This window comes from Egretta garzetta, unplaced genomic scaffold, assembly GCF_000687185.1.
Source record: "Egretta garzetta isolate BGI_Z169 unplaced genomic scaffold, ASM68718v1 scaffold271, whole genome shotgun sequence".
Classification (NCBI taxonomy): domain Eukaryota; kingdom Metazoa; phylum Chordata; class Aves; order Pelecaniformes; family Ardeidae; genus Egretta; species Egretta garzetta.
Window position 1 is genome coordinate 66,863 of NW_009258669.1, and position 15,437 is coordinate 82,299.

The following is a 15,437-nucleotide window of genomic DNA, read 5'->3' on the forward strand; positions in this document are numbered from 1 at the left end:
TGATGTTAGAGTGGTATGGTAAGTTTGCCAATTCAAAATTATGTTTAAAAAAATAATTGTGCCTTTTATCTTTAAAGATAAAGCAAACCAGCAAACCAGGCTTTATCTAAGTGGTGGCTTTACTAATACAGGTTCATAGTTACAGTATATTGCAATCAGATGGTTGCAACTAAGAAGCTGAACTGTGTGCCGCATAGAAACCCACCAAAACCAAACTAGCAACCTTGGGCTGCAAATAAATGTCCTATATGAGGGTGTCATGCTGTCACAAGCTCTAGTTATCAGGGATTGTATCTCTTTGTACTCTGTTTATTCATATTCAGTTATTCTCACAGAAAACACAACCTATAGACTTGGTTAAAGCTGAAAGCAGACTAGGGAAAAAGGGAAGGGGTTTTAGTAAGGAGAAAAGGGGGGGGAGGGGGGAGAGAGAGAGAGAAGACAACCTGACAAAATGGGTGTTCAAGTAACAAAAACAAGTAGGTCTAAATTTAGCCCTTCAGTAAAGCACTCACTGAAAAAGTCCTGTGACTCTTATACTTTTATAGCTTCCTTAAAAAGATAACACAGATGAGAAGTAACATTCCTTAAGCTACTGGGAAAGTACTTTTGCCTTCTCATTCCCCTTTTCAAATAAAGGCTATCTTCATTTTAGCAAATGATGAGAAAAAGCCCAAAACAAGTATGTAACATCTGTGATAAAACACTTCCTTTGCAAAGGGCAGAATGAAGAGAACTCTTCCCTGGCCCAAATTCTTTATTTCATAGTTCCAAAATTGAAGGACCACCCACTGTCAACTCCAAGTTTTTCTACGGTAGCCAAATTTTTCAGTGAAAATGCAGATGAGAGCATCAAGAAATGTGGCTTTGCAAGCCAGAGTTCAGAAATTGCTACAAATTTCAAATCCAAACAATAAATGCCAATGAAAGTAACATGTTACTGCTGAAAAACATTATTTAGTAATGCAAGTTAAAATGAGGGTGTATTTTTTCTGTCAATTACTACTGTTATTACTGTTTTATAGTTTATATCATCGTTATTGTTGCTTTGCAGTTTTTGTAAAGCACGGATTGGAGAATCAATTCAAAATTCATTTCTTGCTCTTTCACTAGCAGTTTTGAAATTACTTGAGGACAATTCCATTATTTGGTCACTACTTTGTACTTACATTATTCTAGATATAATTCAGCTCATATAATTTCTAAAACAAAAAGGCATTGTCCTGGTTTCGGCTGGGATAGAGTTAATTTTCTTCACAGTAGCTAGCACAGTGCTGTGTTTTGGATTTAATACCAGAAGAATGTTGATAACACACTGATGTTTTCAGCTGTTGCCAAGTAGTGCTCAGACTACTCAAGGACTTTTTGAGCTTCTCCTGCTCGCCCAGGTGCATAACAAGCTGGGAGTACAGCACAGCTAGGACAGCTAACCCAAACTGACCAAAGAGCTATTCCATACCATATAATGTCATGCTCGGGGGGGTTAGTTCGTTCGGTCGGTCGTTCGGTTCGGTCGGTCGCGGGCAGAGTGGTCGCAGCTCGAGCTGTGTGATCGTGGCTCCGGGGGAGTGATCGCGGCTCGGGACGGGCTGGGCACCGAAAAGGGTACCGGTGGGCTTTTGGTATAGCTGCCTTGGAGGCAGCCAAGCTAGCACTGTGCTAGCTACTGTGAAGAAAATTAACTCTGTCCCAGCCGAAACCAGGACAGGCATGTTCTTCAAAATTCAATAGTTTAATGAAGCAAGAGGTATTCGCTTAGATAAATAATTATCTACCATTTGTAGCATGGAACAGAGCATTCAGTGAGAATAATTTCCTGATAAGAACTGCAGAAATAAACCCACTGTGCCAGGATAAAATGAATACTCATGGACACTGCAGCACTGCTTTTTAAGTAACTTTTCAAGATCCTACATAAACATTTGTTTTAAATTTAGTTGCATTCTTGTGCCTTTTATGAAATTCATTCCCCCTCCTGGCATTTAACATGACTCTTGGGTGCAAAAAGCGGAGTAAGGTGGACATAATGTTGTAGTATCAACCTTCTAACTAGCCACTCTTTCAGGCAAATGTACTTTTAGTACTGTAAAGAGAGAGAGCTGCACAATTAACCAACTGATTTATTTTTTAGTATTTTATAGAAATGTATAGCTGAAGTGAACTGCATTTAGAATAATGAACCTGTAGGGCTACTAGAATTGTCTGAAAAGCATTACACTACTTTGGTGTTAGTCCATCACAACAAAGTTAAACTATAGTTTGTCTTTTCTCATATATAATACAGCATTTCCTATCAGAATGTTAAATATAAAACTATGTTTTCCTTGTTATCTGGTTTCACCTCAGGGTGAAAACAGGTCATGTTTTCAAGCTGTCCTTTGGAATAATAACTAACTCTTACTTTACAAAAGAACGGATTTCTCATGTATTGATATTTGACTAAAGGATTTAAGATATTAAGAAATAACCAAATACTGTGAAATATGAGAGTTGACAATACTAAGAAAAGCAAAGGGACAGCCTCCCTCTTGTTAATTTTTTTTCCTCCACTGTATTACATCTTCTTTCACAAGTCTTTAACCTTGCTTAACCAGTGAAGTATAAATTAAAGTGGGCAACCTAATGCACTGTAAAGGAACATTTCCTTTCACCGGCTCACGCTACCTAAAGAAGTGGTACTGTACATAGCATTATACCAGCAGGGCAGATCAAGCCTTTCACACATAGACAAGCCACAAAACTTTCTTCAGTATCTTTTTTTGCTCCATAATTACAACAAACAGTGGAATAAGGTTTTGTTTTGTTTTTTAAATAATCAGATTGGATCACTAACCTCTTATTTAAATCTTTCACTAACAACACGGTGAAACTGAAAAAGAATCAACTGGATTCCATAGTTCTAGAACTATTCCTAGAGAGCAAATACTTTCCTCAGAGGGACAAGATTAATTCAGTCAAATGCAGGGACAACTGGTAACTTTTTTCTTTTTTTAAATTGTGGAAGAAAGTTACAAGTACTGAAAGCTACAATTTTTACCTTCCCTTGCAGAATTCATCAATCTGATTGTTGGCTGGAAAATGTGAATTAAGTGCATGCGGACATGATTATACTATTAACACATAAAACAAGTTGTCAAATACATAAAGGAATGGACAGAAGCAATCTATAGCTCAAAATATCTTCCAGTTATCCTCACTTCACTTCCGGGTACTTGCTGCTTAACTGTAACCAAGTTTAGACAGAGGCAGTAACTAAAATAGGGTGGTGTTCCAGGTAATTTGTTACAGTTTGCAAAGCAAAATAATCTTCATTTCCATACACCGTCTTCGTACCAGCGTAACTAAACCCACATGGTGTAAATATATTGCGTTAGCAATCCTACAGTATGATGCTTTAACCTTGTCTTGCTTATTTTGCATCCAGATCTGGAACACACGATGTCAATACAGGTGAGTGGGTAGAACTGCATCCCCTTTAGGTTGGTGTTCTGAATTCAGTTGCCAGTTCGTTCCCAGTTGTAAGTACTAAATCTAACAGTAGAACTACCATACTGAGTCCCAAAAAAGCTTAACTCAACATACTTGTCTGGCTCTTGCAACCAACATCAGGTAAGAAAGATCATAAAAACAGGACAAGCATGCGTGATACTTCCCTGACGTGTTCTTCTAACTTTCAGCAATCTGCAGATCAGGGGCTCTATGAATCAGAGGTACATTTTTTTTTTTGCATTAATAGCCTAAAAAGAGCTGTCTTTTTAAAAATCAACATAATCAATTTAACCTATATGGACCTATAGCATCCACTATCTCACAGGCTGTGTCAAATGATCTTAGCTCTTTTTTCATAAAATGAAGTGAATACCTTTCCTGGGTCCTTTGTCCACACCACAAATGACTTAGCAATTTTCCTGCAAATCTAGTGTGAGCACTCCTTGAGAGGAGTAAGGGGACACTGGAGAATACCACTTGAATAGATATAATCTACTCTTAATTTGCAGTTACTGAATAAAACAGCATACATCTAGCGTAAATACATTGATAATATGGGCGGGGGTGTGCCTTTTTAATCTGACAATAAAACATTCCTCTTGCTGCTTCTCAAGTGAGTACATAGATTCAGATACTGAAGTACACCAATTCTACTGAAAGTTACAAGCATTGTTGTGGGAACATTTACACTGGCCTTAGATTTTATAGAAGTCTTAGACTACCGTGGTCACTATAGCCCAAGAGCAGCTTCATATCCCAGTTTTTAAAATCCTTCTCATTATTCTTGACATCTTACTAGCCAAGAGTGTTGTCAATATTAATTTTTTTATCGATTTTTTTTCATTCTCTTCACTGAATATTTCACTGTGTGCCCACGATATGTATGCATTTTCTTGCTTGTAAGAAGCCATAAAGGCAAAGGGGTTTAGTTTCTTTTTCCAAAATAACAGACACCATCCATAATTCTCTAGGCACTGTAACCTGTTTTCACATAGGATGACTGCAGTTTCAAATGGTCTACAGAATAGACTACACACAGATTGAACTAAAGCTGAATAGAATAAAATGCCAAAAAAAGCTGAGGCGAGATGGGGATCAATACCTTGTTGGCTGAAGATCTGGCTCGTGCAGCTTGTAGAGATGTCCATGTATCATCAGCTACTTATTTGTATTTCCTATTCTTCACACTTTCTCTACTGCTACTATTTTCTCTATCTTCTCTCTCTTACTGGGCTGCCCTGATTCTAGAGCCTTTCTTTTCTGCTCAAATTTTCTTGGAGGGATACATCATCATTTTGTAAAACTGTAATTTCTATTTGTATATATTACATTTATACAGATATGTATATATGCATACACATAGAATATGTATGCATACACATTTTATTTGCCCCAGCACCTAACATTGATAGCAAAGTGGGGGAGGGAGGTATTAGTACTCATTCTTGTTGTGCAGGGTATGTAAAACAGTTAAAGCCACCATCATCACAGAACTCATACTTCCTGTATTGTTATGTTACTTTTTTGTTTTCAAGTCTTCTTTAATTTTACAGATTACCTGAATTCCCAGTCATTGTCATTTTGTGCAAATGGAAAATGCAGAAATATGTCAATGAAAATAATTATCTTCAAATTAATTTTTCCTTTTTCCAAACATTATAAAGAAAATTCCTTCATCAGTTGTTAGAAAAATATTGTAAATAGGCAGTGCTTCTACTCTGTTGGCATTTAGAAATGTGAAACAAGATGAAATTAAGTGAAATAACAAAATACTGCCACCCCGCCCCCCAAAGTACACAATTAATTCCCTATATAAAGTTTTTTTTTTTTACCTTCAGCCATTTATCGACACACTTGGCATGGAACTCATGGTTACAGGGTAAGACTCTAAGTAGCTGCCTTGACTCAAAATCACACATGCATACCACACACCTAAAAAGGACAACAAAGTTTGAATGTATCTGCTACGCAAGAACAACAAATACATATTCCATACAAAACTTCACAGGTACGACTGCAACATGGTAGCTCTTCTATCCCTTGGGTAGCTACAGTTATCTATACCTCTAGCTGAAGACGAGTAGTGTGACAACGCAAACTGAGAATAGCTGTTGTGCAGCTTTTTTTCTGTGCTTTCAAATCACAAAGCAAGCACTCCTGCCCACAGGAGTTCACAGACCCAAGCACTAGAACATATGTTTAATGAAAATTCAAAATGGCAGAGATAATGATCTACAAAATTAATTCCCTACTGATACTAGTAAATCACACCAAGGGTCACTGAAACTGGAATATCGGAGAAAAACCCTTATAATGCAGTTCGAACATTAGACTGTATTTGGTCTCTTTAGAGTCCACTTTAACTTTAAAGTCACTTTAACTACCATCATATCTATACTGCCCTTTCTATTTGGTTGTGCAGATCTTTGAAACACCGTCAGTTAATGGGTTTTAAAAATAAGAAGATGCACTCTTAAACCACTGACCAAGCTCTATCAGGTGCACTTGAAACTTCAACACTTGAAGCTATGTATGCTGAACAAAACCTAGAACACCTTTCTTCCATTTTAATTTTTTAAATGCTGAGGAACTAATTTGAAACATAGCTAAATGATGTGAGAATACATAGAGGTGTTAAAGTAAGGATAAATAGTATTTGGTCTGGAAAGCAATCCAAGAAAAAAAGAAAATTAAATTGTTTAAAGACATGACTGCTTTTAAAGCCCTTCTGGCCTAGCTGAGTCTGAAAGTTAAATGAAAATACAGCCACCTGAATTACGGACCTTTGAAAGAGACCTATGTACTTACAATGTCTGTTCTGACTGGTGGTTGTTTGGATTGAACCTGTAGGATGGAAGCTGTTCAATGTCCGCCTTTGTCAACCCTCGTGGTTTGGCTTCTCCCAGACGTTCTGCCAAATTCAGCAATGCCTGCAAAACATGGAAACTGGACGTTTAAAAATTCACTGCTCAAACAGGCTCTGGTTCCATTATACCTCACTACTCCAGCTGGTAGCACAAAACACCCTTCTATCAAGAAATGTTTAGAACCTTAGTTATCCCCTACAACACAATCCTCATGGAAAGTCCTTCAGAATTCCACTACCTTTCTAGTTATGTTAAGATGTTCTCTTTGGGATTTCAGAATGGCCAGGACCCAGCCTCCAATTAGTCCCATGGCAGCATGCATAGCTTGGTAAGTATTTTGCTTCTGAAGGATCCCCTCACTGCACTACGAAATTAATAGTGCTGGTAAACCAGAAAAAAATCCTCAACAAATTTCCTTCCCAAGGATATGTGAGTCTGGTCTTGTGAGAGAAACCAAGAATTTAATGGGACAGGTTCTGATTCCCACTCCACACATTGGGTTAGCTGAACTTAAACACAGAGATTTTATCTTGAATCTGGAAAACAAACACATACCATCAAACCTTAAGCACTGCTTTTGCTAAATTTTATGTTCATTTTCTATAAGCCACATGCTGCAACTAAAGGCCTCTCATGTAAATAATTTGCACTCTGTCATGTATGTAACTTGCACTCCTTCATAACGGACCTAGGAAAAATATCACTACAAAAATGATGGAGAACCAAGGCGTAGAGAAATTAAAAGACTTGGTGAAAGCTGCAAACGGTACTGATCATAAAGAGATTTCTAATACTGTCAAACCTAGGGCCCAAATTCTCAGAATTAAGATGATGCTTCTTCTGAACTAGCACAGAAGTTATTACAGAAGTGCTCATTGTTAAACTGAAAATGTGCAACTACATAGAGGTCTTAAGCGGAGCACAAGCAAAGAGATGCAAAAGTAAGGGCTGATCATGACTGAAGAGAAATCAAATGGAATCCAATAGTCTCAGAACCAGCAAAGACACAACAGCTGGGACTGCCCCATAATTATCTAGGATATTAAAGAGGGTTCTACATCTATAGATGTGAATTACTGTACCCTCCTGAGGGCCAAGAAGAAAAGGCAGGCAGTTTTATAAACATTACATTTAGATGAATTAATCCTATGACATTAACACTACTCTGCAAAGTTACACATATAAAACCAGTAACTTACCCTGTTCTTTTGAAAGTGCTTCACTTCTGATTGATACTTAAAATCAATTAATATTCAAAAGGAGAAGAGTAGCATGTAGGACATAAAAGCTGAACAATTTAATGATTACTAGCCTTGGAAGGGTGGATTCTGGGAAAGAGCAATAGGTAAAAAATAAAGCTAAGCACTTCTAATATCCAGTATTACAAAAAAATCTGAAAGGATGGTTTCTGGATTCTGTCTTCACAGTCATTACATTTATTTGAAAGACAAAAGCAGGATTAAAAGCAAAATATAATGAAATTCTATGTATTGCTTGAGCTAACATCTGTTTTTTAAAGGTAGTTGTAGTTCACACACCAACCTCATAGTTTTCTACCTCTCCATCTTCCACATCCAACTCAAAGCTGAAAGCTGGTCCAACTGCAGGTGGCACTGGGAGCATTGATCTACCATGAGAGCAAACAATGATAAGATTCAGCACCTCGCTGAAGGAAAAGCACAGAAACATCTGGCAGAGATGAAGTTACCTTATTGATCCCTCTCAAATTAACAGGTTCTCAGAACTGGCAAAAATGTTAAGTTTGAAGTCAAGAATAGACATTTGAAGTGAAAGAGTCAAATGAAAAAACTAAATCTAACACTCCTTGATACTGAGAGTGCTGCCTTTTTAATTGCATGCATGTCTCAACTGATACTTCCAAGCAGGCTCAGCATTATTACAAAAACGGATTATCACAGATTATGGAAAGCTAAAACTGACAATGAATTGATGTTCTGGTTTTAAGTATGTTTATTTTCTTTAAGTGGATAAAATATCAACAAAGATAAGGAATTCTAAGTTCACTTAGCTCTCCAGTACAAAAGCCTTGAAACTTTTGTAAGCCTAAAATACACAATGAAGATAAATAGGATATGCTACTGGACCAACTTCCATACTGAAGGCAAGCACAAACTCACTTTCTCACATATTGTGATGTTGGCCGAAGCAGAATCTCCAGATAGAGAGACAAGAGAGAGATGTTTTTCTAATTTTATATTCCACAAGTGTTTTTACCCCCTAAGATAGTCCTATGGGTCAAAAGTTAATGCACAGACATAGCAATCACAAATTCACAGCTCTAAAATACACTAAAATCCCAGTGACGTCTTCGGGGATTACTGTGCCACATTATGTCCTCAATGGACAGGCAAGAAGCTATGACATCACTCTCAGACTGTAAGATGCAAAGTTGAACAACTTCACTGGATCAGATTTCTGGTGCCGTTTTCATGCCATGTCTGAAATTGCACGGAGAGAAACTACAGATCTGGTGCCAATGACTGATTATTTCCTTGTCAACATTACCTTTGCCACCAGAAAATAACCTTTGTTTTCCAAACATTTTGTGGTTATTTCCAAAACAGAACATAGAACAGTAATAAAATCTCCTGTCACATACCAAAACTCTCCCACAGAGGGTCTACCATAACACACTACAGATAATTCCTAAATCTTAATGGTCCCACCTATTTTCCAGAAACAGCTAATCAGGGGCAGAAGAGAAATTCAACAGCTGTAACAGATTAGTAGTTCAGCCAATGAAGAGTAACACATCACAGAAAGCTCCCACCCATTCTGTTTCATAATTAAGAACCAAACCAAACGAACTTACTCTGTAAATTAAGACTCCCACAACTTTATCCTACAGTGTAATCATGTCTTTGTAAGAGTATCCAAGAACCAAGTTTTAAAATTTGTTGAAGATTTTACGAAGAGATCAGCAACAAGAGGCTACTGTGACTCAAAAGTCCTACAAAACTGTATTGGACAAAATTGTTCACTTATATTTTTCCTTGCTCAAGGGTCTACGTTCTTCAAAATAGGCTGAAAAATTTACACAGAAATGGAAGTTCTCCTCTGTGGGACAGCTGAACTACGCCTGTTCTCTGGTAGAGTCCAGCCATAAAAAGTGCCGAGACTCCTACTGAAAGTCAGGTGACTTCTTTATAGCCTACACAGAAGCAAATTTACTTTGAACTTACAGCACATAAGGTAATAGGCTGGGATGGTAAGGGTGTGGTGGTATTGGCTGCTGTGATCGGTATCTGCTGCGCCCTGCGAGTCTTCGAGGCATAAAAGGTGGGTAAGGCTGCAAGAAAGAAGAAAATAAGCTTCAACTGGAACTTGAGGAACTGGAACTTGTGTCCAGTTCTGGGTTCCCCAGCACAAGAGAGACATGGACATACTGGAGAGAGTCCAATGAGGGGCCACTAAGATGGGACTGGAGCATCTTACATATGAGGAAAGGCTGGAGAAAGCTGGGACTGGTCAGCCTGGAGAAGAGAAGGCTCAGGGGGATCTTATCAATGTAAATAAATACATGAAGGGAGGGTGCAAAGAAGACGGAGCCAGGCTCTTTTCAGTGGTGCCCAGTGACAAGACCAGAGGCAATGGGCACAAACTGAAACACAGGAGGCTCCGTCTGAACATCAGGAAACACTTCTTTACCATGAAGGTGACTGAGCACTGGCACAGGTTGCCCAGAGAGGTTGTAGAGTCTCCATCCTTGGAGATATTCAAAAGCTGAGTGGACACGGTCCTGGGCAACCGGCTTTAGGTGGCCCTGCTTGAGCAGGGGGGTTGGACCAGATGACCTCCCTTCCAACCTCATCCAGTCTGTGAGTCTGTGATTCAACATTTTGTTTTCTTAATCATGAAATAAAATGAAATCTGAATATTGAAATCCACTTTCAATAAAGCATTATTAAAAAAACCCAGCCTCTGCTCAAATCCAAAAGAACCTCAGCCTCAATTTGAAACTATTCCCATCAATAACATACAATCATACCATTCCATGTGAAAAAGTAGCAACACACAACAGAAATCCTTGCAAGCTCTTATGTACTTAGTCTACATGCAGGCTGGTTTGGGAAACAGGTCTTGAACTGCTGACTCTCTTGCAAATACAAAAATCCAAGCTTTAGGCCTGGTGCTATTATGCATGCTTGCACAAAAGTGGTAGAAATCTTAAAAAAAAAAAGGTCTTTAAAAAAAGATTTTAAAAAAATCACGGTTTTTAAAAAAACCTTTTAAGCAGTGGTGTCTATTTACATTTATGATGAAGAAGGATTGAAGCCTTTCAAGTGTACATGGAGAGTTTGATTAAAATTTCTGCAGCTGGACAATGCCTGAAGAGACAGCCAAGCCAAAAGCTTCAATGTGTTCTTTCCATGGATAAAACATGGCTTTAGTGTCATACTTTTTTTCATTTACATACCAAGATTTTTACTTGCCTATTTAAGTTTCCATTACAATTGTTCAAAATTCCTTGCATTACCTACTAAAATGAGGACATACATGGTAAAAAAAATTCCACTTAAATGCAAACTATATTTTTCCAGAAATATTCAAAGCCCTAAAATTTCTTTAGTCATTTAAAAAACTGAAATTAATGTACCATTATTGAATTTGTATTTGCAGGCCTTGAGACTTTTTTATTTTGAAACAAAGAGCACTCAAAGACTTCACTAACATGTTTTCGTTCTGTGTTTGAATTTTAAGAAAACGCAAAAGTTCAACAGCACCAATGACTAACCTAAAACTCCTAACTTCACAGTGGAAACATTATTGATAGGTAGTCATGGTCATGCATAAAATTAAGATACGAATATAAACACAAAAGAGGCAGGGTCTTTTTCTTGAAAGTAAGATCTCAAACTAGACATAGCAAATACTGCTTTGTGAATTCTCCAATCCAAAAACGTAATTAGAAACTGCTGTGTTCACTGAATGAAAGAGAATCAGAAATGCAGCCATTCCATCATATCTTTAATATAAATAAAATTTAATAAAGGTTTAGGATTGCTTTATTAAAGACCATATGATTAGCTATAATAAACCTCTACTCTACTCCTCAGCAATATACAACCCAGAATGAAGCATCAGAGAGGACAAATGATATTTGGTAAACCATGGTATTTTGTTCCTTATCTAATTTAAAGACTGAACTTGGAAATCAAGAAAGCCTCACTCCAACCAAAATGTTTGTGATTACACTGTAATTCATCTAACAAGCACTCTGAATAAAATACAAGCAGTTTTTGAAAGCTTTTAAGTGTCTTTGTCTCCAGAGTGAATCATAGTGACTGAAAACTTCATTGAAAATTTGTACACCTTTAGTTTAACAATGAGCTTTTTTTAAAATGGTGGAGACTTATCTGAACCTTTACACAAAACGCAGCAAGCAACTAACTAGGTTGTGTGATTTCAAGGAGACTGATTAAAGAATTTATCTGTATATTCTGTAGACACAGGGCCTAAATTTCATTCGCATTTAAAATTTTAAATAACAATATGCCTCAAACTTTCTGTCAACTTGATGCACAGGTCAAAAAAAAAATTCAGACCCTGTATTTGACTTCTAGTTATTTCTTCAAGCATTAGACAGGCAGAAGGTTTTTTTTTTTAAAAAAAAAAACAAACAACAAAACACATAGAACAACAATACCAATAAAAAAAAAATCTCAGGACTAATGTAATTGCAGATTGAAGTGCACCACAGATTGCCTAGCAGTAGCACTGATACTGGACATTCCACAGAAGCACAGAGTTCAGTACAGACTTTATCCTGCACCAGGTTTAATTTTTTTTGTGCTGCTGCAGTTGAACTGCCTGTAGATCCCCAGAAAGTTGGCTTAAACCAAGCTTGGCTGTCATGGTGCAGTCTGAGTTATAGAAACGCTCTATACAACTGCTTGCAAACACATAGAAGAACTATTTTTAAAGCATTCTAGCTTTCCTGATTTGCGGAAACTCAACATATGGTGAAGAATCAGCTAAAAGTGACAGCAGCTTTTCTAAACTTTACTAATTAAGTTTCTGCAGTACAAGTCCTTGGCTGTGTGGCAACATGGAATGTTTTCTAAGTAACTGCTACGACACTCCCCAGATAATGTTGTCGGAAATCATTTGCCGGTATCACTAAATTACTCTTAACTTGATTCAAACCAGCTTAAAGAAAATACCACAGTATGCAGCTACAGCCAATAATGGAATACAAGTGCAAGAAGTGCTACTTTTCAACAAAATGTACTACGGAATAAAGATCGTCAATGAGAGTGTAACACAGAAAACAATACTTACTACGCCAAATGACACCTCCTGGTGTAAAGGATCATGGGTTAAGAATTGGAGAGGAGTTGAGGGAGGCAGTGTTGGTGGATGCGCTGAGGGAGGGTATGTAAAACCTCCTACAGGAAGATGTTCTCCAAGTAGTTCTACTTCATTTTCTATCCTTTGAAGTGGCTAAAAAAACCAAAGAGATAGGCTTTGTTGCAATAATAGAGATGTAATCTTTCCCCAGTAAAGAACTGCAATCCCAGCTGTATATTCTGAGCTGCTGTGGTCAATTTTATAGGGTAAAAAAAAACAAACCAAAAACCAAACATAAAAAAATTACAGGTATAATTGTACTCAGTTTCACATAGTAACTCTGTGAACAATTCCTGTGTCATTAACACTACCAAAAACCAAAGACAACACTACACATTTGATATAAATTCACCTTTTCCAGCTAGCCATGCTTATAGACCAGGAATTTATGCGATCTAGCAAATATAGGAGTGGCTGTAATTTCCTGTGTCTTGCATTTTTCAGGACAATTATTTGCTCTCCTTCTTGCCAGGCTGCTCTCACTGTACAACTATGCGAGAGAAAAAAATAAACAACCATAGACAAGAACTGAAATTGTGCCAGAAAATCTGAAAAGTGGAGAGGAAACATGACGACTCCAGTGGATTAAACTGCTAACGATATTCAGTAATCAAGCAGATGCTTCCCTAGGAGGGTCATGCAAGCAGTCCTACTAAGAACACACAGTCAAGAGGTTTCAGAAGCATGAAATTCCAGTAACTGTAATCTAGTCAACTGTAGTACATCAGTCAGGCTCAAGAGTGCTCAAGAAATAACCAGGAATTGTCATTGTTTCATTAATACACCTTTCTGTTCCTGACATTGAATTCCACCATTTCGAGAAATTCAGCCAAGAAAGCCACCTTGTGGAACCAAAGGGATATTCTGTTTTCCTGTTATGCTGAGCAAACTTTGAACACAAGGTAGTCTTAAACCACTAAGATACAAGCTTTTTGCCAGAGCTGAAAGTTGACAGGCAAGCCTAGTCAATAACCTAAGAAAGCAACCCAAACTAAAACCTGAGCCCATACTTTTCTGAAGGCAAGTCTTATAAAGATTACCACTAAACCCCTATCTTCCTAGCTGTTGTCCCATCACTGTAACAAAGTGATTACAAACCTATCCACACCTGAGACATGGCACTGAGAACTCTCAGCATTGTTTGTAAGTAACAATGAAGCTATTTTCTATTTCTGTATTAGTGAAATACTAGCATCTTCTAGTCAGAGGGGCAAACAACTGGACATGAGTATACAGATAACCCCACAGTAAGAGCTGTAGGCCAGAACTGAAAATCTAATTTCCTGCCAAATCCAAAACAGGGTCATATTTTCCCATGTCTGCATAGTTCCTATCACTAAGCCAAGTCTGCTTAAGCAGAAGGCATCAATAACTTTTTTAAGTGAGGAAAAAAAAAAGCAGAAAGGGAGACTGTATGCTCCTGAATATGTCTGGATGACTTAAGTTTATTATCTCCTAGGAAAAACACTGGTCATTTAAAAATTAACTTAGAAGTAATACAGAAGAAGCATGTAATGTAAGTAACATTCTGTGCTTTCTTCTCTTTTTGCTAAGCTTTTCTCCAAGACCACTACTGCACTACACAACCTCCTCTGGATTCTCTTCTGCTTCCTAGGAAAGAAATACCTCACGGAATAGTTGGTGTAGCAAATATACATCTTTTTGACAGAAGTAAAGGCCTATGAAGAAACAGCACAGACAATAGCTGATGAAATCTGAAGAGAAAACACGGTGAAGTTTAAAATAATTTTTTCATCTTCACACTAAATGGTTACAGACTTGCTAAGAAAACACAAGTGCAAAACTGATTACTTTAAACAAAATCCTTCTCTTTCCTCAATTAGGTATCGGCGCTATTTACCCATCCAACCCCACCAATTCTACAGAGAGGGGGGTAAGAAGCATTACTTACCGACCGTGACTGCTGTGCTTGGAAAGGAACGAATTGTCCTGGAGGAGGCAAGTGAGGAGGGTGGTGTGGAGAGATATGAGGAGGATGCAAAAGGAATGGGTCACTAGAAATGAGGGGTGGAAATGCTGCATATGGTACAGGTAGGTGCTGGACTGAGCACGCCTGAAGCATCTGAAATAAAATCAAAACAACATATTTTTGTCTTTAGCGCAAACATTCCCTACAGAAGATTCTGTATTTATTATGGAAAGAGACTAAAAGAAAGTAGTTGTCTTGCCTACTTGGAAAAGCCTCCAAAATGCACATAAATTGTAACTCATTAAAATATACATGGAACAGTGATCAGTACAGAACAAGCTCTAGAAGTACCATAGTGTGACAACTGCCAAGTGCAAAGTAGCTCTCGCTTCTCATGAGGTCAGTGGGAGTTAGGTTTTTCAATACTCCAGGATTAGAGGCTCCTAAGGGATGAGCAGATACATTTATCCTAGTTAATTTTATTTTCCCTATGTATTATCTTCAAAATGACATGCCAAAGCAATGGCCTTGCAACTATTTTAAGCTGTAGATGGAGCTGAGGATCTCCCAGCTGTCAGACGGTGCCTTAAAACCTCTGCTACCTCATATACTAAAAATAATTTATATGTTCTGCTCAGTTCTACACTTTGAGGGGAGCCTCATGCTCTGAAGGCAGCTCCTAAGTGACAGCTACTGTGGGAAATAGCCCTTTTTCCCTCCTCTTTGAAATTCCTCATGCAAAAGCAACCTTGGGCACTGAGGTCTGAACACTGATGAAG

At 37.8% G+C, this 15,437-nt stretch overlaps 1 protein-coding gene across 3 annotated transcripts in view; it reads right to left on the minus strand.

Annotated features, from left to right (window-relative positions):
• The window catches only part of RNF38 (ring finger protein 38), a 36,547-nt gene that overhangs the window by 3,165 nt on the left and 17,945 nt on the right, over window positions 1–15,437 (minus strand). For 2 of the 3 annotated variants that reach the window (XM_035888498.1, XM_035888496.1), the window contains 6 exons: window positions 14,641–14,811; window positions 12,660–12,821; window positions 9,560–9,666; window positions 7,899–7,983; window positions 6,298–6,419; window positions 5,322–5,421 (listed from right to left, as the gene is read on the minus strand). In XM_035888498.1, coding sequence (XP_035744391.1) covers window positions 5,322–5,421; window positions 6,298–6,419; window positions 7,899–7,983; window positions 9,560–9,666; window positions 12,660–12,821; window positions 14,641–14,811 — 747 coding nt within the window. The remainder of the gene's footprint in view (window positions 1–5,321; window positions 5,422–6,297; window positions 6,420–7,898; window positions 7,984–9,559; window positions 9,667–12,659; window positions 12,822–14,640; window positions 14,812–15,437) is intronic. The other variant, XM_035888497.1, reaches the window with a different exon arrangement.